The 23,403-nt window shown below is 37.5% G+C and overlaps 1 protein-coding gene and 1 long non-coding RNA gene across 5 annotated transcripts in view; both read right to left on the reverse strand.

Annotated features, from left to right (window-relative positions):
• Window positions 1-289: 289 nt before the first annotated feature.
• LOC110530871 (PDZ domain-containing protein GIPC1) overlaps window positions 290-23,403 on the reverse strand; it is a 42,869-nt gene continuing 19,755 nt past the window's right edge. The window contains exons 2-6 of one of the 2 annotated variants that reach the window (XM_036986709.2): window positions 23,168-23,353; window positions 13,641-13,821; window positions 12,488-12,600; window positions 4,130-4,211; window positions 290-3,356 (exon numbers count right to left, since the gene is read on the reverse strand). In XM_036986709.2, coding sequence (XP_036842604.2) covers window positions 3,193-3,356; window positions 4,130-4,211; window positions 12,488-12,600; window positions 13,641-13,821; window positions 23,168-23,353 — 726 coding nt within the window. In that variant the 3' untranslated portion in view covers window positions 290-3,192. Of the gene's footprint in view, window positions 3,357-4,129; window positions 4,212-12,487; window positions 12,601-13,640; window positions 13,822-16,849; window positions 17,280-23,167; window positions 23,354-23,403 lie in introns of those variants that run through there. The other variant, XM_090182971.1, reaches the window with a different exon arrangement.
• Window positions 20,622-22,243, reverse strand: LOC149982183 (uncharacterized). 3 transcript variants are annotated; one of them, XR_016482811.1, is made up of 3 exons: window positions 21,478-22,243; window positions 20,738-21,435; window positions 20,622-20,696 (listed from the first exon to the last, which is right to left on the reverse strand). It is a non-coding gene; the product is annotated as an uncharacterized LOC149982183 (long non-coding RNA). The 3 variants fall into 3 exon arrangements; XR_016482813.1 differs by having other exon boundaries at window positions 20,821-20,984; window positions 21,395-22,238; XR_016482812.1 differs by having other exon boundaries at window positions 20,738-20,984; window positions 21,395-22,238.

Genomic DNA, 23,403 nt, shown 5'->3' on the forward strand with positions numbered 1-23,403 from the left:
CACGTGAACGCTGAATTAGTCATGCGTAGTGCAGGACCACTGACTGACTATTCAAAGACTATAACACGTCGTGGTCCATCCAGTTCGATCTCCTGCGGGCCTCTGTAGCTCAGTTGGTATAGCAGGGTGCTTCTAGTGGTAGTGGGTTCGATTCCCGTGACCACTCATACGTAACATGTATGCACAGATGACTAAAAGTCACTGGATAATAGTGTTTGTTGAATGGAGTATACAGAATATATACACATGGATTCCTTTGAAGTGAATGAATAATAATACAACACTCAGCTGTGAACTAGTATTTTTTATTTGAATCTAACAAACATAACAGTGATTGATCCCTTTATGTATTGTCAGAAAACACTATGAAGCTGAAATGTTCAATAGAAAACAACTCAATACAAATACTACACTAAGAATTACTATTCAAATTCAGTGTGTTGATTTCATTTCAATCTACAGTAGTTTCTTTCAACAGTGTAAGACATTTTTAATTGCGATTGACCACAACAGTGACACCTCGATAGCCTTTCAAGATGGCTGCCGAATTCCAAAAGACAATTCCAAATTCCAAAAGAGAATTCTGAATTCCAAAAGACAATTCCAAATTACAAAAGAGAATTCTGAATTCCAAAAGAGAAATCTGAATTCCAAAAGACAATTCTGAATTCCAAAAGAGAATTCTGAATTCCAAAAGAGAATTCTGAATTCCAAAAGAGAATTCCGAATTCCAAAAGAGAATTCCGAATTCCAAAAGAGAATTCTAAATTCCAAAAGAGAATTCCAAATTCCAAAAGAGAAATCTGAATTCCAAAAGAGAAATCTGAATTCCAAAAGAGAATTCTGAATTCCAAAAGAGAATTCCGAATTCCAAAAGAGAATTCTAAATTCCAAAAGAGAATTCCAAATTCCAAAAGAGAAATCTGAATTCCAAAAGAGAAATCTGAATTCCAAAAGACAATTCCAAATTCCAAAAGAGAAATCTGAATTCCAAAAGACAATTCCAAATTCCAAAAGAGATGGAGTAGAGGAGGGTGGGGGTGGGGGGGTCTATAACAGCATTATTGATGGAGTAGAGGACGGTGGGGGGGTCTTTAACAGCATTATCGATGGAGTAGAGGAGGGTGGGGGGTCTTTAACAGCATTATCGATGGAGTAGAGGAGGGTGGGGGGTCTTTAACAGCATTATCGATGGAGTAGAGGACAGTGGGGGGTCTTTAACAGAAGTATCGAAATATAATACATCACTATAATTACATCGCTGCTGTTCAGACTCCACAGCAACATTGTAAGAACTATTCTAAAAAGCCCTGAGAAACAGTAGTCTACTGTATGTGATCCTCAGTGTCGGTTCACCACAGTCAGTAAAGCCCTGATATACAGTAGTCTACTGTATGTGATCCTCAGTGTCGGTTCACCACAGTCATTAAAGCCCTGATATACAGTAGTCTACTGTATGTGATCACCATGTCGGTTCACCACAGTCATTAAAGCCCTGATATACAGTAGTCTACTGTATGTGATCACCATGTCGGTTCACCACAGTCAGTAAAGCCCTGATATACAGTAGTCTACTGTATGTGATCCTCAGTGTCGGTTCACCACAGTCAGTAAAGCCCTGATATACAGTAGTCTACTGTATGTGATCCTCAGTGTCGGTTCACCACAGTCATTAAAGCCCTGATATACAGTAGTCTACTGTATGTGATCCTCAGTGTCGGTTCACCACAGTCATTAAAGCCCTGATATACAGTAGTCTACTGTATGTGATCACCATGTCGGTTCACCACAGTCATTAAAGCCCTGATATACAGTAGTCTACTGTATGTGATCACCATGTCGGTTCACCACAGTCATTAAAGCCCTGATATACAGTAGTCTACTGTATGTGATCACCATGTCGGTTCACCACAGTCATTAAAGCCCTGATATACAGTAGTCTACTGTATGTGATCACCATGTCGGTTCACCACAGTCATTAAAGCCCTGATATACAGTAGTCTACTGTATGTGATCACCATGTCGGTTCACCACAGTCAGTAAAGCCCTGATATACAGTAGTCTACTGTATGTGATCCTCAGTGTCGGTTCACCACAGTCAGTAAAGCCCTGATATACAGTAGTCTACTGTATGTGATCCTCAGTGTCGGTTCACCACAGTCATTAAAGCCCTGATATACAGTAGTCTACTGTATGTGATCCTCAGTGTCGGTTCACCACAGTCATTAAAGCCCTGATATACAGTAGTCTACTGTATGTGATCACCATGTCGGTTCACCACAGTCATTAAAGCCCTGATATACAGTAGTCTACTGTATGTGATCACCATGTCGGTTCACCACAGTCATTAAAGCCCTGATATACAGTAGTCTACTGTATGTGATCACCATGTCGGTTCACCACAGTCATTAAAGCCCTGATATACAGTAGTCTACTGTATGTGATCACCATGTCGGTTCACCACAGTCATTAAAGCCCTGATATACAGTAGTCTACTGTATGTGATCCTCAGTGTTGGTTCACCACAGTCATTAAAGCCCTGATATACAGTAGTCTACTGTATGTGATCACCATGTCGGTTCACCACAGTCATTAAAGCCCTGATATACAGTAGTCTACTGTATGTGATCACCATGTCGGTTCACCACAGTCATTAAAGCCCTGATATACAGTAGTCTACTGTATGTGATCACCATGTCGGTTCACCACAGTCAGTAAAGACAAGTGCTGTAGTGGTGATTCAGACATCAGAACCCTTTTGTAACCTGTGGAAAAAGGACATAGAATGTATATCCCAAATAGCACACTATTTCCTATATAGTGCACTACGTTTGGCCAGGGCCCTATGAGTAGTACACTATAAAGGGAATATGAGGGGGCCATTTGGGACACAAGCAGAAAACTAGGTTGAGTGGGACATGACTGAAGTGATTCTGTCTTTTAGGGTGCAACACTGGTAACCCTACAAAACAGAGGCACCCTTAGCCTCTTTCTCTACTGGCTGGTATTTGTCCAGTTGGCTGGTTGAAGATGTGGAGCTGTGGTACTCTGGGGGATTGGTAGCCTGGTCGCAGATCTGTTTGTGAGGTCTTGCCAGCTGTAAACAGATCTGGGACCAGGCTAAAGCCCTAGTCGCAGATCTGTTTGTGAGGTCTTGCCAGCTGTAAACAGATCTGGGACCAGGCTAGGGAATCAGGGGGAAGTTAAAACGTGTCCCTGTTTGGCGTCTCCGATAGCGCCCCAGACGTCGAACACAAACTCATCAGGAAAAGCGAAGTCCCCGAGAGCCTCGTCCAGAGCCATGGCAAACTCATCAGGGTTCTTCTTGTCCCGACCCACCTCCACCATGGTCGCCGCTAGGGAGTAGGGGAGAGGAGAGAAGGGAGAGAGGAGAGAGGAGAGGAGACAGGAGAGAGGAGAGAGGGGGGAGATAGGAGACAGGGGAGAGAGGAGAGGAGACAGGAGAGAGGACAAAGGGGGAGAGAGGAGAGAGGGGAGAGAGGAGAGGAGAGAGGAGAGATGAGAGAGGAGAGGAGACAGGAGAGAGGAGAAAGGGGGGGAGAGGAGAGAAGAGAGAGGGGAGAGAGGAGAGAGGGGGGAGATGGGAGAGAGGAGAGGAGACAGGAGAGAGGAGAAAGGGGGGGAGAGAGGAGAGAGGGGAGAGAGGAGAGGAGACAGGAGAGAGAGGAGAGAGGAGATGAGACAGGAGAGAGGAGAAAGGGGGGGAGAGAGGAGAGAGGAGAGGAGACAGGAGAGAGGAGAGAGGGGGGAGAGAGGAGAGAGGAGAGGAGACAGCAGAGAGGAGAAAGGGGGGAGAGAGAGGAGAGAGGGGGGGAGAGGAGACAGGAGAGAGGAGAAAGGGGGGGAGAGAAGAGAGAGGAGAGGAGACAGGAGAGAGTAGCGAGGAGAGAGGAGAAAGGGGGGGAGAGAGGAGAGAGGGGAGAGGGGGGAGAGGGTTAGTTAGCTCGGGAGCTTTCACAAATGTATACAACTCTCTCAGTGGTTGAAATGTTGCTGTTGAAACTGTGTGTGTGTGTGCGTGTGTGTGTGTGTGTGTGTGTGTGTGTCTGTGCGTGCGTGCGTGCGTGTGTGTGTGTGTGTGTGTGTGCGTGCGTGCATGTGTACTCACCCAGTTCTGTATCTCTGATACCCATGTAAGTCTCCAGTAGGTCATCCACCTTCTTCACTGCTCTCTCCTCAAACTCTGTCGGCTGGAAAACACAAGATATTCCACACTCCTCTCTGAGTAATAGATAATACACTGTACAGTAATAGATACTACACTGTATAGTAATAGATAATATACTGTATAGTAATAGATAATACACTGTACAGTAATAGATAATATACTGTATAGTAATAGATAATATACTGTACAGTAATAGATAATATACTGTATAGTGATAGATACTGTACAGTAATAGATAATATACTGTATAGTAATAGATAATACACTGTACAGTAATAGATACTACACTGTATAGTAATAGATAATATACTGTATAGTAATAGATAATACACTGTACAGTAATAGATAATATACTGTATAGTGATAGATACTGTACAGTAATAGATAATATACTGTATAGTGATAGATAATATACTGTACAGTAATAGATAATATACTGTATAGTGATAGATAATATACTGTATAGTAATAGATAATATACTGTATAGTAATAGATAATATACTGTATAGTAATAGATAATATACTGTATAGTAATAGATAATATACTGTATAGTGATAGATAATACACTGTATAGTGATAGATAATATACTGTATAGTGATAGATACTGTACAGTAATAGATAATATACTGTATAGTAATAGATAATATACTGTATAGTAATAGATAATATACTGTATAGTAATAGATAATACACTGTACAGTAATAGATAATATACTGTATAGTGATAGATAATATACTGTACAGTAATAGATAATATACTGTATAGTAATAGATAATACACTGTACAGTAATAGATAATATACTGTATAGTGATAGATAATATACTGTACAGTAATAGATAATATACTGTATAGTAATAGATAATACACTGTATAGTAATAGATAATATACTGTACAGTAATAGATAATACACTGTACAGTAATAGATAATATACTGTATAGTGATAGATACTGTACAGTAATAGATAATATACTGTATAGTGATAGATAATATACTGTATAGTAATAGATAATACACTGTACAGTAATAGATAATATACTGTACAGTAATAGATAATATACTGTACAGTAATAGATAATATACTGTATAGTAATAGATAATATACTGTATAGTGATAGATAATATACTGTACAGTAATAGATAATATACTGTATAGTGATAGATACTGTATAGTAATAGATAATACACTGTATAGCAATAGATAATATACTGTACAGTAATAGATAATATACTGTATAGTGATAGATAATATACTGTATAGTAATAGATACTGTATAGTAATAGATAATATACTGTACAGTAATAGATAATATACTGTATAGTAATAGATAATATACTGTACAGTAATAGATAATACACTGTATAGTGATAGATACTGTATAGTAATAGATAATATACTGTATAGTAATAGATAATATACTGTACAGTAATAGATAATATACTGTATAGTAATAGATACTACACTGTATAGTGATAGATAATATACTGTATAGTAATAGATAATATACTGTATAGTAATAGATAATATACTGTATAGTAATAGATAATATACTGTATAGTAATAGATACTACACTGTATAGTAATAGATAATATACTGTATAGTAATAGATAATATACTGTATAGTAATAGATAATATACTGTATAGTAATAGATAATATACTGTATAGTGATAGATACTGTATAGTAATAGATAATATACTGTACAGTAATAGATAATATACTGTATAGTAATAGATAATATACTGTACAGTAATAGATAATACACTGTATAGTGATAGATACTGTATAGTAATAGATAATATACTGTACAGTAATAGATAATATACTGTACAGTAATAGATAATATACTGTATAGTAATAGATAATATACTGTATAGTAATAGATAATATACTGTATAGTAATAGATAATATACTGTACAGTAATAGATAATACACTGTATAGTGATAGATACTGTATAGTAATAGATAATATACTGTACAGTAATAGATAATATACTGTATAGTGATAGATACTGTATAGTAATAGATAATATACTGTACAGTAATAGATAATATACTGTATAGTAATAGATACTGTATAGTAATAGATAATATACTGTACAGTAATAGATAATATACTGTATAGTAATAGATAATATACTGTACAGTAATAGATAATACACTGTATAGTGATAGATACTGTATAGTGATAGATAATACACTGTATAGTGATAGATACTGTATAGTAATAGATATTATACTGTATAGTGATAGATAATATACTGTATAGTAATAGATAATATACTGTATAGTAATAGATAATATACTGTACAGTAATAGATAATATACTGTATAGTAATAGATAATATACTGTATAGTAATAGATAATATACTGTACAGTAATAGATAATATACTGTACAGTAATAGATAATATACTGTATAGTAATAGATAATATACTGTACAGTAATAGATAATATACTGTATAGTGATAGATAATATACTGTATAGTAATAGATAATATACTGTATAGTAATAGATAATATACTGTACAGTAATAGATAATATACTGTATAGTAATAGATAATATACTGTACAGTAATAGATAATATACTGTATAGTGATAGATAATATACTGTATAGTAATAGATAATATACTGTATAGTAATAGATAATATACTGTACAGTAATAGATAATACACTGTACAGTAATAGATAATATACTGTATAGTAATAGATAATACACTGTACAGTAATAGATAATATACTGTATAGTGATAGATACTACACTGTATAGTAATAGATAATATACTGTACAGTAATAGATAATACACTGTATAGTGATAGATACTGTATAGTAATAGATAATATACTGTACAGTAATAGATAATATACTGTATAGTGATAGATACTGTATAGTAATAGATAATATACTGTACAGTAATAGATAATATACTGTATAGTAATAGATACTGTATAGTAATAGATAATATACTGTACAGTAATAGATAATATACTGTATAGTAATAGATAATATACTGTACAGTAATAGATAATACACTGTATAGTGATAGATACTGTATAGTAATAGATAATATACTGTATAGTAATAGATACTACACTGTATAGTGATAGATAATATACTGTATAGTAATAGATAATATACTGTATAGTAATAGATAATATACTGTATAGTAATAGATAATATACTGTATAGTAATAGATACTACACTGTATAGTAATAGATAATATACTGTATAGTAATAGATAATATACTGTATAGTAATAGATAATATACTGTATAGTGATAGATAATATACTGTACAGTAATAGATAATACACTGTACAGTAATAGATAATATACTGTATAGTGATAGATAATATACTGTATAGTAATAGATAATATACTGTACAGTAATAGATAATATACTGTATAGTAATAGATAATATACTGTATAGTAATAGATACTACACTGTATAGTAATAGATAATATACTGTATAGTAATAGATAATATACTGTATAGTAATAGATACTACACTGTATAGTGATAGATAATATACTGTACAGTAATAGATAATATACTGTATAGTAATAGATAATATACTGTATAGTGATAGATACTGTACAGTAATAGATAATATACTGTATAGTGATAGATAATATACTGTATAGTAATAGATAATACACTGTATAGTAATAGATAATATACTGTATAGTAATAGATAATACACTGTACAGTAATAGATAATATACTGTATAGTAATAGATAATACACTGTATAGTAATAGATAATATACTGTACAGTAATAGATAATATACTGTATAGTAATAGATAATACACTGTATAGTGATAGATAATATACTGTATAGTAATAGATAATATACTGTATAGTGATAGATACTGTACAGTAATAGATAATATACTGTATAGTGATAGATACTGTATAGTAATAGATAATATACTGTATAGTGATAGATAATATACTGTACAGTAATAGATAATATACTGTATAGTGATAGGTAATACACTGTACAGTAATAGATAATATACTGTATAGTAATAGATAATACACTGTATAGTAATAGATAATATACTGTATAGTGATAGATACTGTACAGTAATAGATAATACACTGTATAGTGATAGATAATACACTGTACAGTAATAGATAATATACTGTATAGTAATAGATAATACACTGTACAGTAATAGATAATATACTGTATAGTGATAGATAATATACTGTATAGTAATAGATAATATACTGTATAGTAATAGATAATATACTGTACAGTAATAGATAATATACTGTATAGTAATAGATAATATACTGTACAGTAATAGATAATACACTGTACAGTAATAGATAATATACTGTATAGTAATAGATAATATACTGTATAGTAATAGATAATATACTGTATAGTAATAGATAATATACTGTATAGTAATAGATAATATACTGTATAGTAATAGATAATATACTGTACAGTAATAGATAATATACTGTATAGTAATAGATAATATACTGTACAGTAATAGATAATATACTGTATAGTAATAGATAATATACTGTACAGTAATAGATAATACACTGTATAGTGATAGATAATACACTCTATAGTAATAGATAATATACTGTATAGTAATAGATAATACACTGTACAGTAATAGATAATATACTGTATAGTGATAGATACTGTACAGTAATAGATAATACACTGTATAGTGATAGATAATACACTGTACAGTAATAGATAATATACTGTATAGTAATAGATAATATACTGTATAGTGATAGATAATATACTGTATAGTGATAGATACTACACTGTACAGTAATAGATACTACACTGTATAGTAATAGATAATATACTGTATAGTAATAGATAATACACTGTATAGTAATAGATAATATACTGTACAGTAATAGATAATATACTGTATAGTAATAGATAATATACTGTACAGTAATGATAATATACTGTATAGTGATAGATACTGTATAGTAATAGATAATATACTGTACAGTAATAGATAATATACTGTATAGTAATAGATAATATACTGTACAGTAATGATAATATACTGTATAGTGATAGATAATATACTGTATAGTAATAGATAATATACTGTACAGTAATAGATACTACACTGTATAGTAATAGATAATATACTGTATAGTAATAGATAATACACTGTATAGTAATAGATAATATACTGTACAGTAATAGATAATATACTGTATAGTAATAGATAATATACTGTACAGTAATAGATAATATACTGTATAGTAATAGATAATATACTGTATAGTAATAGATAATATACTGTATAGTAATAGATAATATACTGTATAGTAATAGATAATATACTGTATAGTAATAGATAATACACTGTATAGTAATAGATAATATACTGTATAGTAATAGATAATACACTGTATAGTAATAGATAATATACTGTACAGTAATAGATAATATACTGTATAGTAATAGATAATATACTGTACAGTAATAGATAATATACTGTACAGTAATAGATAATATACTGTATAGTAATAGATAATATACTGTACAGTAATAGATAATATACTGTATAGTAATAGATAATATACTGTATAGTAATAGATAATATACTGTATAGTAATAGATAATACACTGTATAGTAATAGATAATATACTGTACAGTAATAGATACTACACTGTATAGTAATAGATAATATACTGTATAGTAATAGATAATACACTGTATAGTAATAGATACTGTATAGTAATAGATAATATACTGTACAGTAATAGATAATATACTGTATAGTAATAGATAATATACTGTACAGTAATAGATAATATACTGTATAGTGATAGATAATATACTGTACAGTAATAGATAATATACTGTACAGTAATAGATAATATACTGTATAGTGATAGATAATATACTGTACAGTAATAGATAATATACTGTACAGTAATAGATAATATACTGTACAGTAATAGATAATATACTGTATAGTGATAGATAATATACTGTACAGTAATAGATAATACACTGTACAGTAATAGATAATATACTGTATAGTAATAGATAATACACTGTACAGTAATAGATAATATACTGTATAGTGATAGATACTGTATAGTAATAGATAATATACTGTACAGTAATAGATAATATACTGTATAGTAATAGATAATATACTGTACAGTAATAGATAATACACTGTATAGTGATAGATACTGTATAGTAATAGATAATATACTGTACAGTAATAGATAATATACTGTACAGTAATAGATAATATACTGTATAGTAATAGATAATATACTGTATAGTAATAGATAATATACTGTATAGTAATAGATAATATACTGTACAGTAATAGATAATACACTGTATAGTGATAGATACTGTATAGTAATAGATAATATACTGTACAGTAATAGATAATATACTGTATAGTGATAGATACTGTATAGTAATAGATAATATACTGTACAGTAATAGATAATATACTGTATAGTAATAGATACTGTATAGTAATAGATAATATACTGTACAGTAATAGATAATATACTGTATAGTAATAGATAATATACTGTACAGTAATAGATAATATACTGTATAGTGATAGATACTACACTGTATAGTGATAGATAATATACTGTACAGTAATAGATAATATACTGTATAGTGATAGATAATATACTGTATAGTGATAGATAATATACTGTATAGTGATAGATACTGTACAGTAATAGATAATATACTGTATAGTAATAGATAATACACTGTACAGTAATAGATAATATACTGTATAGTAATAGATAATACACTGTACAGTAATAGATAATATACTGTATAGTGATAGATACTACACTGTATAGTGATAGATAATATACTGTACAGTAATAGATAATATACTGTATAGTAATAGATAATATACTGTATAGTAATAGATAATATACTGTATAGTGATAGATAATACACTGTACAGTAATAGATAATATACTGTATAGTAATAGATAATACACTGTACAGTAATAGATAATATACTGTATAGTAATAGATAATATACTGTATAGTAATAGATAATATACTGTATAGTAATAGATAATACACTGTACAGTAATAGATAATATACTGTATAGTAATAGATAATATACTGTATAGTAATAGATAATATACTGTATAGTAATAGATAATATACTGTATAGTAATAGATAATATACTGTACAGTAATAGATAATATACTGTATAGTGATAGATACTACACTGTATAGTGATAGATAATACACTGTACAGTAATAGATAATATACTGTATAGTGATAGATAATATACTGTATAGTAATAGATAATATACTGTATAGTAATAGATAATATACTGTATAGTGATAGATAATATACTGTACAGTAATAGATAATATACTGTATAGTAATAGATAATATACTGTATAGTGATAGATAATATACTGTACAGTAATAGATAATATACTGTACAGTAATAGATACTACACTGTATAGTGATAGATACTGTATAGTAATAGATAATATACTGTATAGTAATAGATAATATACTGTACAGTAATAGATAATATACTGTATAGTAATAGATAATATACTGTATAGTAATAGATAATATACTGTATAGTAATAGATAATATACTGTATAGTAATAGATAATATACTGTATAGTAATAGATAATATACTGTATAGTAATAGATAATATACTGTACAGTAATAGATAATATACTGTATAGTAATAGATAATATACTGTATAGTAATAGATAATATACTGTATAGTAATAGATAATATACTGTATAGTAATAGATAATATACTGTACAGTAATAGATAATACACTGTATAGTGATAGATACTGTATAGTAATAGATAATATACTGTATAGTGATAGATAATATACTGTATAGTAATAGATAATATACTGTATAGTAATAGATAATATACTGTATAGTAATAGATAATATACTGTATAGTAATAGATAATATACTGTATAGTAATAGATAATATACTGTATAGTAATAGATAATATACTGTATAGTAAAAGATAATATACTGTATAGTAATAGATACTACACTGTACAGTAATAGATAATATACTGTACAGTAATAGATAATATACTGTATAGTAATAGATAATATACTGTACAGTAATGATAATGATACAAATGATTACATCACTTGGTACAAACCACTGCTTAGCCCAACATCAGCGGGAACCCCCTATCACAAGGGGCATGGGTGGTATTGGGAGGGGTGTAAGGGGACATGAATGAATACACTCACCACTTCCTCTACGGTAGCAGGGCCCCTGGAGCGAAGTCTCAGAGTCCCTCTCCCTGTCCCCATCTTATTGTCACTGGCCTCCTTGGCTCCCTTCGACCGCGGCTCCAGCATCTCTGTTCAGCACAATAATACACTTCAAGTGAACGGTTTCAGAGATAATGCTTTAAATGTGGCTAATGTATCTCTGACATACAAATGTGTTTTTACAACTGGGCTGGTATATTATGTGACAAAGCATCAAGAATCACTAGAACTAGAATCACATCAACCTCTCTCTCTAGGTGATAACTTCAGGTAATCTGGACTACAATGAGTTGTGTTAGTGCCTGCACACACTACAGCCCCCTACAGAGTTGGAGACCTCTGCCCTTGTCCTATGCCCTCACTGAAGGCCTTCATCTCTACAAATGTTAAAGCCTACACTAGTCCCCAGCTGTCCACTCACCGAAGGCCTTCATCTCTACAAATGTTAAAGCCCACACTAGTCCCCAGCTGTCCACTCACCGAAGGCCTTCATCTCTACAAATGTTAAAGCCTACACTAGTCCCCAGCTGTCCACTCACAGAAGGCCTTCATCTCTACAAATGTTAAAGCCTACACTAGTCCCCAGCTGTCCACTCACAGAAGGCCTTCATCTCTACAAATGTTAAAGCCCACACTAGTCCCCAGCTGTCCACTCACAGAAGGCCTTCACCTCTACAAATGTTAAAGCCTACACTAGTCCCCAGCTGTCCACTCACAGAAGGCCTTCATCTCTACAAATGTTAAAGCCTACACTAGTCCCCAGCTGTCCACTCACCGAAGGCCTTCATCTCTACAAATGTTAAAGCCTACACTAGTCCCCAGCTGTCCACTCACCGAAGGCCTTCATCTCTACAAATGTTAAAGCCTACACTAGTCCCCAGCTGTCCACTCACCGAAGGCCTTCATCTCTACAAATGTTAAAGCCCACACTAGTCCCCAGCTGTCCACTCACCGAAGGCCTTCATCTCTACAAATGTTAAAGCCTACACTAGTCCCCAGCTGTCCACTCACCGAAGGCCTTCATCTCTACAAATGTTAAAGCCTACACTAGTCCCCAGCTGTCCACTCACAGAAGGCCTTCATCTCTACAAATGTTAAAGCCTACACTAGTCCCCAGCTGTCCACTCACCGAAGGCCTTCATGGGCTCCACCAGTTTGAGGGTGAACTTCTGGTCTTTCGGCAGCTCCTTCAGCATGCGAGCCACCTCGTAGTGACGTGATCCCACAATGTTCTTCCCGTTGATGCATTCTATGTGGTCTCCTACAGAGATCACCTTCACCTTGTCCACCACACTGCCCTCCTTGATACGCTGTTGGGGGGAGAGAGAGACATCTATAAGACATTTCATCACACTGCCCTTAAATGTCAAGAGATGAAACAAGAGAAGAGTCCCCCTCAGCCAACTGGTTCTGAGGCTCAGTTCACCAACCCAAACCAACCCCATAGAGCCTCAGGACAGCACTCAGCCAGCTGGTTCTGAGGCTCAGTTCACCAACAAAAACCAACCCCATAGAGCCTCAGGACAGCACTCAGCCAGCTGGTTCTGAGGCTCAGTTCACCAACCCAAACCAACCCCATAGAGCCTCAGGACAGCACTCAGAACATCTGGCCCAACCAAATCATCACAAGGCAAAAACAAAAATATATCACCTATTGGAAAGACACCACAACACATCTAAGTAAACTTCAATGTTATTTGTCTCTAAACAGACAGTACATGGTGACAGACTAATTATCTGTTCAGGAAAACACTGACTAGGTACAGACTCAGTGAGCACAGTCTGGCTATAGAGACCGGTCGTCACAGACAAACCTGGCTGCCCAGAGAGGACAGTCTGGCTATAGAGACCGGTCGTCACAGACAAACCTGGCTGCCCAGAGAGGACAGTCTGGCTATAGAGACCGGTTGTCACAGGCAAACCTGGCTGCCCAGAGAGGACAGTCTGGCTATAGAGACCGGTTGTCACAGACAAACCTGGCTGCCCAGAGAGGACAGTCTGGCTATAGAGAACGGTTGTCACAGACAAACCTGGCTGCCCAGAGAGGACAGGCTGTGCTCACTCTGCTCCAGGGGAGAGGAAGAGACAGAGCTGCATTTCCTATTACACTGTGACAAATACTCAGACCTAAGAGAATATTTCTTTCCCAAAATTATAACTCAATACAAAGAATTTGAAACTATAAAAGATGAAGAAAAAATCTAATATTTATTGGGTGAAAAGCCAAAATGTGCAGTTTTGGCAGCCAAATATGTGTCATCCTGCCACAACCTGAGGGACAGCCAGTGAAAAGTGCAAAGTAATGTCAATAATATTTCCCATCTTGTTTTGTTTTGTCTTTCATACCAGGTCATGTGTCTTCTCAGTCATGTTGACACTGGTCTACTACCATGTCATGTGTCTTCTCAGTCATGTTGAGACTGGTCTACTACCACGTCATGTGTCTTCTCAGTCATGTTGACACTGGTCCACTACCAGGTCATGTGTCTTCTCAGTCATGTTGACACTGATCTACTACCAGGTCATGTGTCTTCTCAGTCATGTTGACACTGGTCTACTACCAGGTCATCTGTCTTCTCAGTCATATTGACACTGGTCTACTACCAGGTCATGTGTCTTCTCAGTCATGTTGACACTGGTCTACTACCAGGTCATGTGTCTTCTCAGTCAAGTTGAGACTGGTCTACTACCAGGTCATGTGTCTTCTCAGTCATGTTGACACTGGTCTACTACCACGTCATGTGTCGGCTCAGTCATGTTGATATAGTCTACTACTATTGCTTTAATGTATTGTTGTTCTCATTAATATTGTTGTAGTTGTTGTTAATGGTAATCTCATGTCCACTACTACTATTATTGCTGTGTGTCCCACCATTTATTGATATATAAATATATATTTTCTATTTTTCTATATGTATACTTTGACAATGTAAGTAATAAGGAACTTGCCATGTCAATAAAGTCAATTGAATTGAGATAGTGACAGAGGGAGACAGAGAGAGACAGACAGAGAGAGCGAGAGACAGAGAGAGAGGTAGAGACAGAGAGGGAGACAGAGAGAGAGAGCAGAATTAGGCCGATACCCACTAATTATCAAAATCCAGAAAAGAGCCGTTAAATTCTAGAACCACCTAAAAGGAAGCGATTCCCAAACCTTCCATAACAAAGCCATCACCTACAGAGAGATGAACCTGGAAAAGAGTCCCCTAAGCAAGCTGGTCCTGGGGCTCTGTTCACAAACACAAACACACCCTACAGAGCCCCAGGACAGCAGCACAATTAGACCCAACCAAATCATGAGAAAACAAAAAGATAATTACTTGACACATTGGAAAGAATTAACAAAAAAACTGAGCAAACTAGAATGCTATTTGGCCCTACACAGAGAGTACACAGCGGCAGAATACCTGACCACTGTGACTGACCCAAAATTAAGGAAAGCTTTGACTATGTACAGACTCAGTGAGCATAGCCTTGCTATTGAGAAAGGACGCTTGTCTCATAGGCAGACCTGGCTCTCAAGAGAAGACAGGCTATGTGCTCACTGCCCACAAAATGAGGTGGAAACTGAGCTGCACTTCCTAACCTCCTGCCCAATGTATGACCCTATTTCCCTCAGATTACACAGATCCACAAAGAATTAGAAAACAAATCCAATTTTGAAAAACTCCCATATCTAATGGGTGAAATTCCACAGTGTGCCATCACAGCAGCAAGATTTGTGACCTGTTGCCATGAGAAAAGGGCAACCAGTGAAGAACAAACACCATTGTAAATACAACCAATATTTATTGCTTATTTATTTTATCTTGTGTCCTTTAACCATTTGTACATTGTTAAAACACTGTATATATAATATGACATTTGTAATGTCTTTATTGTTTTGAAACTTCTGTATGTGTAATGTTTACTGTTAATTTCGATTGTTTATTTCACTTTATATATTATCTACCTCACTTGCTTTGGCAATGTTAACACATGTTTCCCATGCCAATAAAGCCCTTGAATTTAATTGAATATAGACAGAGACAGAGAGCGACAGAGAGAGAGAGATCAAAAGCCAAATGTTAACATTATCACTGTAGCTCCCTCCAGTAACCAAGAACACAACCGTTCCTTGATTTTATCTGGCGGCTTTATTCTGTCGTTTTAGTCAGAATTATCACCTTCTGTGAGAACTATAAAGTAAATGAAAATACAGTTCAGCACACTCTTACAACCTTCTTGTCTTACGAGTGACGTATTAGCTTGGTGTAACTCTGAAGTGCTGACATACATAAACAGTTTAGCCGGAGCTATAACAGTATCAGATGAAACACATGAATAAAGGAAAAATACCTCATTGGCTGCTTATTACAGAAGGGAGGAAATACAAAACTTCACATTTATTATTCCTGGCATGAATTCAGGCTTCCTCCTTAATTATTATAACGTCACCATCCTAACATTCACGCTTCATCCTTAATTATTATAACGTCACCATCCTAACATACACGCTTCATCCTTAATTATTATAACGTCACCATCCTAACATACACGCTTCATCCTTAATTATTATAACGTTATCATCCTAACATACACGCTTCATCCTTAATTATTATAACGTTATCATCCTAACATACGCGCTTCATCCTTAATTATTATAACGTCACCATCCTAACATACACGCTTCAACCTTTAAGAACGAACCCCGAAGACATGAAAACTTAGCTAACACAGCGCGGGTTTGCCTTCACTCCAAAGGTGTGTTACTACGATAATAGTCCCCGTTCCAACAGTTCTGAGCCACGTAGTTCCGCTTGTCTTATCGTTCCCCCCGCATAGCGAACACGGAAACAATTCAAACAAACAAAAACAACGACATCGACTTACAGGTTCATTATCAGTTACAATCACAACTTTTTGCCTTCTTTGATTTCAGACAAAAACTACTTCTGAAATATGTTTTAACGTTCTAACTACAATCAGTTACAACAAATAAATGATGCTATGATTTATCCTTTACAGGTAAATCCCGAAAAAAAGATTAGTAAAAAAACTGGCTTCAAGAAACGTCCTATAAAGGAGAAGTTGAAAGGCTTCTCTTTGATAATGAGAGGCGTCAGAGAGTTTAAATAAAGAACAGATATTTGCAATGCAGATTTATCTCCTAATTTAGGGGCATCTGTTCTGTGCTGGATGGGTTTTGGTTGCTGTGTGAATATTAATTATCAATCTAATACAGGCTGATTCTGCTGAGGCTGACAAAAATCAAATCACATTTTATTTGTCACAAAAACATATTTACCGGATGTTATTGCGGGTGTAGCGAAATGCTTGTGTTCCTAGCTCCAACAGTGCAGTAATATCTAACAATTCACAACAATACTCACAAATCTAAAAGTAAAAGAATGGAATTAAGAAATATATAAATATTAGGATGAGCAATGTTGGAGTGGCATTGACTGAAATACAGTAGAATACAGTATATACATATGAAATTAGTAAAGCAGTATGTAAACATTAAAGTGACCAGTGTTTCCCTTTCTATATACAGTGGGGCAAAAAGTATTTAATCAGCCACCAATTGTGCAAGTTCTCCCACTTAAAAATATGTGAGAGGCCTGTAATTTGCATCATAGGTACACTTCAACTATGACAGACAAAATGAGGGGGAAAAAATCCAGAAAATCACATTGTAGGATTTTTTATGAATTTATTTCAAATTTATTGGTGGAAAATAAGTATTTTCAGCCTTCCTGTGACATCGGGTGGTGTAGGTGTCCTGGAGGGCAGGTATTTTGCCTCCGGTGATGTGTTGTGCAGGCCTCACTACCCCCTGGAGAGCCTTACAGTTGTGGCCGGAGCAGTTGCCGTACCAGGCGGTGATACAGCCCGACAGGATGCTCTCGATTGTGCATCTGTAAAAGTTTGTGAGTGTTTTTGGTGACAAGCCAAATTTCTTCAGCCTCCTGAGGTTTAAGAGGCGCTGCTGCGCCTTTTTCACCACGCTGTCTGTGTGGGTGGACCAATTCAGTTAGTCAGTGATGTGTACGACGAGGAACTTGAAGCTTTCCACCTTCTCCACTGCAGTCCCGTCGATGTGGATAGGGGGCTGCTCTCTCTGCTGTTTCCTGAAGTCCACGATAATCTCCTTTGTTTTGTTGACGTTGAGGGAGATGTTATTTTCCTGGCACCACACTCCGAGGGCCCTCACCTCCTCCCTGTAGGCCGTTTCGTCATTGCTGGCAATCAAGCCTAATACTGTTGTGTCGTCTGCAAACTTGATGATTGAGTTGGAGGCGTGCTTGGCCACAAAGTCATGGGTGAACAGGGAGTTCAGGAGAGGGCTGAGAATGCACCCTTGTGGGGCCCCAGTGTTGAGGATCAGTGGAGTGGAGATGTTGTTTCCTACCATCATCACCTGGGGGTGGCCCGTCAGGAAGTCCAGGACCCAGTTGCACAGGGCGGGGTCGAGACCCAGGGTCTCGAGCTTAATGATGAGCTTGGAGGGTACTATGGTTTTGAATGCTGAGCTGTAGTCGATGAACAGCATTCTCACATAGGTATTCCTCTTGTCCAGATGGGTTAGGGCAGTGTGCAGTGTGGTTGAGATTGCATCGTCTGTGGATCTATTGGGGCGGTAAGCAAATTGGAGTGGGTCTAGGGTGTCAGGTAGTGTGGAGGTGATATGATCCTTGACTAGTCTCTCAAAGCACTTAATGATGACAGAGGTGAGTGCTATGGGGCAATAGTAATTTAGTTCAGTTATCTTTGCCTTCTTGGGAACAGGAACAATGGTGGACATCTTGAAGCATGTGGGGACAGCAGACTGGGATAGAGAGAGATTGAATATGTCCGTTAATTAACACTCCAGCCAGCTCCAGCATGCTCTGAGGACGCGGCTGGGGATGCCGCCTGGGCCGGCAGCCTTGCGAGGGTTAACACATTTAAATGTCTTACTTCGGCTACGGAGGAGGAGAGCCCACAGTCCTTAGTAGCGGGCCGCGTCGGTGACACTGTGTTTTCCTCAAAGCGGGGGAAGAAGGTGTTTAGCTTGTCCGGGAGCAAGATATCGGTGTCCGCGACCTGGCTGGTTTTCTTTTTGTAGTCCATGATTGTCTGTAGACCCTACCACATACGTCTCGTGTCTGAGCCGTTGAATTGTGAGATGGAGTTTCTCACTCACTAAATCCTCATCAACGACCAGCTCCTTGCATACCACTTCTCAATATCCACTATTACTATGGGCCCTGGTCAAATGTAGTGCCCTACATAGGGAGTAGCCCTGGTCAAATGTAGTGCCCTACATAGGGAGTAGCCCCGGTCAAATGTAGTGCCCTATATAGGGAATAGCCCTGGTCAAATGTAGTGCCCTATATAGGGAATAGCCCTGGTCAAATGTAGTGCCCTACATAGGGAATAGCCCTGGTCAAATGTAGTGCCCTACATAGGGAATAGCCCTGGTCAAATGTAGTGCCCTATATAGGGAATAGCCCTGGTCAAATGTAGTGCTCTACATAGGGAGTAGGGTGCCATTTGGGACTCAGGCCATTGTCCCTAAGCAGGTTTGTGTCCCCTGGGGTGTCTGTCTGATGTCGGGGTGTCTGTCTGATGTCTGGGTGTCTGTCTGATGTCGGGGCGTCTGTCTGATGTCGGGGCATCTGTCTGATGTCGGGGTGTCTGTCTGATGTCGGGGTGTCTGTCTGATATTGGGGTGTCTGTCTGATGTTGGGGTGTCTGTCTGATGTTGGGGTGTCTGTCTTATCTGTCCAATGTAAACGCTGATTAATCAAAACCCTTATCAAGCACAAAGTAAATCACTGGTGTGTAATGCGCTGAAGATGCCATGATGACATGACGCTTCACGAACACAAGGTGGCGTCTTGGAGCAATCGGTTTCACTCTCTCTATGCAAGACGTTGGTGGAAAATTCTGACCTTAAGGAGTACTAAACTTGCATCTCTTCAATAATCATGAATCATTTCTAAAGCAAGAATTTTGCTCGGACTGTCTGGGGGTGGTCTGAGTGGGAAGGGAACCTAGCTGTTATTGGCAGAGAGGGTCTGAGTGGGAAGGGAACCTAGTTGTTATTGGCAGAGAGGGTCTGAGTGGGGAGGGAACCTAGCTGTTATTGGCAGAGAGGGTCTGAGTGGGGAGGGAACCTAGCTGTTATTGGCAGAGAGGGTCTGAGTGGGGAGGGAACCTAGTTGTTATTGGCAGAGAGGGTCTGAGTGGTGAGGGAACCTAGCTGTTATTGGTAGAGATGGTCTGAGTGGGGAGGGAACCTAGCTGTTATTGGCAGAGAGGTTCTGAGTGGAGGAGGGAACCTAGCTGTTATTGGTAGAGAGGGTCTGAGTGGGGAGGGAACCTAGCTGTTATTGGTAGAGAGGGTCTGAGTGGGAAGGGAACCTAGTTGTTATTGGCAGAGAGGGTCTGAGTGGGGAGGGAACCTAGCTGTTATTGGCAGAGAGGGTCTGAGTGGGGAGGGAACCTAGCTGTTATTGGTAGAGATGGTCTGAGTGGGGAGGGAACCTAGCTGTTATTGGTAGAGAGGGTCTGAGTGGTGAGGGAACCTAGCTGTTATTGGTAGAGATGGTCTGAGTGGGGAGGGAACCTAGCTGTTATTGGCAGAGAGGTTCTGAGTGGGGAGGGAACCTAGCTGTTATTGGTAGAGAGGGTCTGAGTGGTGAGGGAACCTAGCTGTTATTGGTAGAGATGGTCTGAGTGGGGAGGGAACCTAGTTGTTATTGGCAGAGAGGGTCTGAGTGGTGAGGGAACCTAGCTGTTATTGGTAGAGATGGTCTGAGTGGGGAGGGAACCTAGCTGTTATTGGTAGAGAGGGTCTGAGTGGTGAGGGAACCTAGCTGTTATTGGTAGAAAGGGTCTGAGTGGGGAGGGAACCTAGCTGTTATTGGCAGAGAGGGTCTGAGTGGGAAGGGAACCTAGCTGTTATTGGTAGAGAGGGTCTGAGTGGGGCGGGGAACCTAGCTGTTATTGGTAGAGAGGGTCTGAGTGGGGAGGGAACCTAGCTGTTATTGGTAGAGAGGGTCTGAGTGGGGAGGGAACCTAGCTGTTATTGGCAGAGAGGGTCTGAGTGGGGAGGGAACCTAGTTGTTATTGGTAGAGAGGGTCTGAGTGGGGAGGGAACCTAGCTGTTATTGGCAGAGAGGGTCTGAGTGGGGAGGGAACCTGGCTGTTATTGGTAGAGAGGGTCTGAGTGGGGAGGGAACCTAGCTGTTATTGGTAGAGAGGGTCTGAGTGGGGAGGGAACCTAGCTGTTATTGGTAGAGAGGTTCTGAGTGGAGGAGGGAACCTAGCTGTTATTGGCAGAGAGGGTCTGAGTGGGGAGGGAACCTAGTTGTTATTGGTAGAGAGGGTCTGAGTGGGGAGGGAACCTAGCTGTTATTGGTAGAGAGGTTCTGAGTGGAGGAGGGAACCTAGCTGTTATTGGTAGAGAGGGTCTGAGTGGGGAGGGAACCTAGCTGTTATTGGTGGAGAGGGTCTGAGTGGAGGAGGGAACCTAGCTGTTATTGGTAGAGAGGGTCTGAGTGGGACAATTTCCCAGTATTATTCCAACCTCATAGTGTGGAAATATACAGTATATAAAATGCAGGAAAATCATGTTTTTGTTACACCCTGATCTGTTTCACCTGTCTTTGTGATTGTCTCCACTCACCTCCAGGTGTCACCCGTTTTCCCCATTATCCCCTGGGTATTTAGTCCTGTGTTCTCTGTTTGTTTGTTGCCAGTTTGTCTTGTCATGCCAAGTCAACCAGCGTGTTTTTCCGTGCTCCTGCTTTTTCCAAGTCTCTGTTGTTTTAGTCCTCCCGGTTCTGACCTTTGCCTGTCCTGACATTGAGCCCGCCTGCCTGACCATTCAGCCTGCCTGCCACTCTGTACTTCCTGGACTCCGACCTGGTTCTGATATTTTGCCTGTCCACGGCCCGTCTCTTTCCTGCCCCTTGTTTTATAATCAGAGACTCTAAACATCTGCCTCCAGTGTCTGCATCTGGGCCCTGTATCGTTATAGTGTTTGACTGCATCTGGGCCCTGTATCGTTATAGTGTTTGACTGCATCTGGGCCCTGTATCGTTATAGTGTTTGACTGCATCTGGGCCCTGTATCGTTATAGTGTTTGACTGCATCTGGGCCCTGTATCGTTATAGTGTTTGACTGCATCTGGGCCCTGTATCGTTATAGTGTTTGACTGCACTGGGCCTTTAATGATTCAACCATTGTATAATATATAAGATACGATTCAATAAATTGATTGATTTCATTGATTCAATCTATTCGATTGATTGACTGTTAGATTATTGATAAACGATAGACAGACGGACGGATAAAGTGAACAGGATCTGGGGAGGGAGAGACAGACAGACAGACAGACAGACAGACAGACAGACAGACTAATGAACAGGATCTGGGGAGGGAGAGACAGACACACAGATAGACAGACTGATGGATAAAGTGAACATGATCTGGGGAGGGAGAGACAGACAGACAGACAGACAGATTAATGAACAGGATCTGGGGAGGGACAGACAGACAGACAGACAGACAGACAGATAGATGGACGGATAGATAAAGTGAACAGGATCTGGGGAGGGAGAGACAGACAGACAGATAGACGGACGGATGGACGATCGTATCAACAGATGAACTCCTACATACCTTGGTGAAGGCGTATCCCACCCCGTTATCTGTGATGGTGAGGCCCAGGGCGTCCTCTGATTTAAACACCTCCACCTCCTTCTTAATCCCTTTAATGTGGGCGAATATAAAGTCCTCCAGGCCAATCTGACCACCAAGCAGCTTCTCCATGTCGATCTTATGGGTGTTCAATGTACAGAACAGGATCTGGAGAGAGACAGACAGACAAATGAATGAACAGGATCTGGGGAGAGACA

The sequence above is a fragment of the Oncorhynchus mykiss genome, chromosome 8 (assembly GCF_057628025.1).
Source record: "Oncorhynchus mykiss isolate SJ-2025 chromosome 8, ASM5762802v1, whole genome shotgun sequence".
Lineage (NCBI taxonomy): Eukaryota > Metazoa > Chordata > Actinopteri > Salmoniformes > Salmonidae > Oncorhynchus > Oncorhynchus mykiss.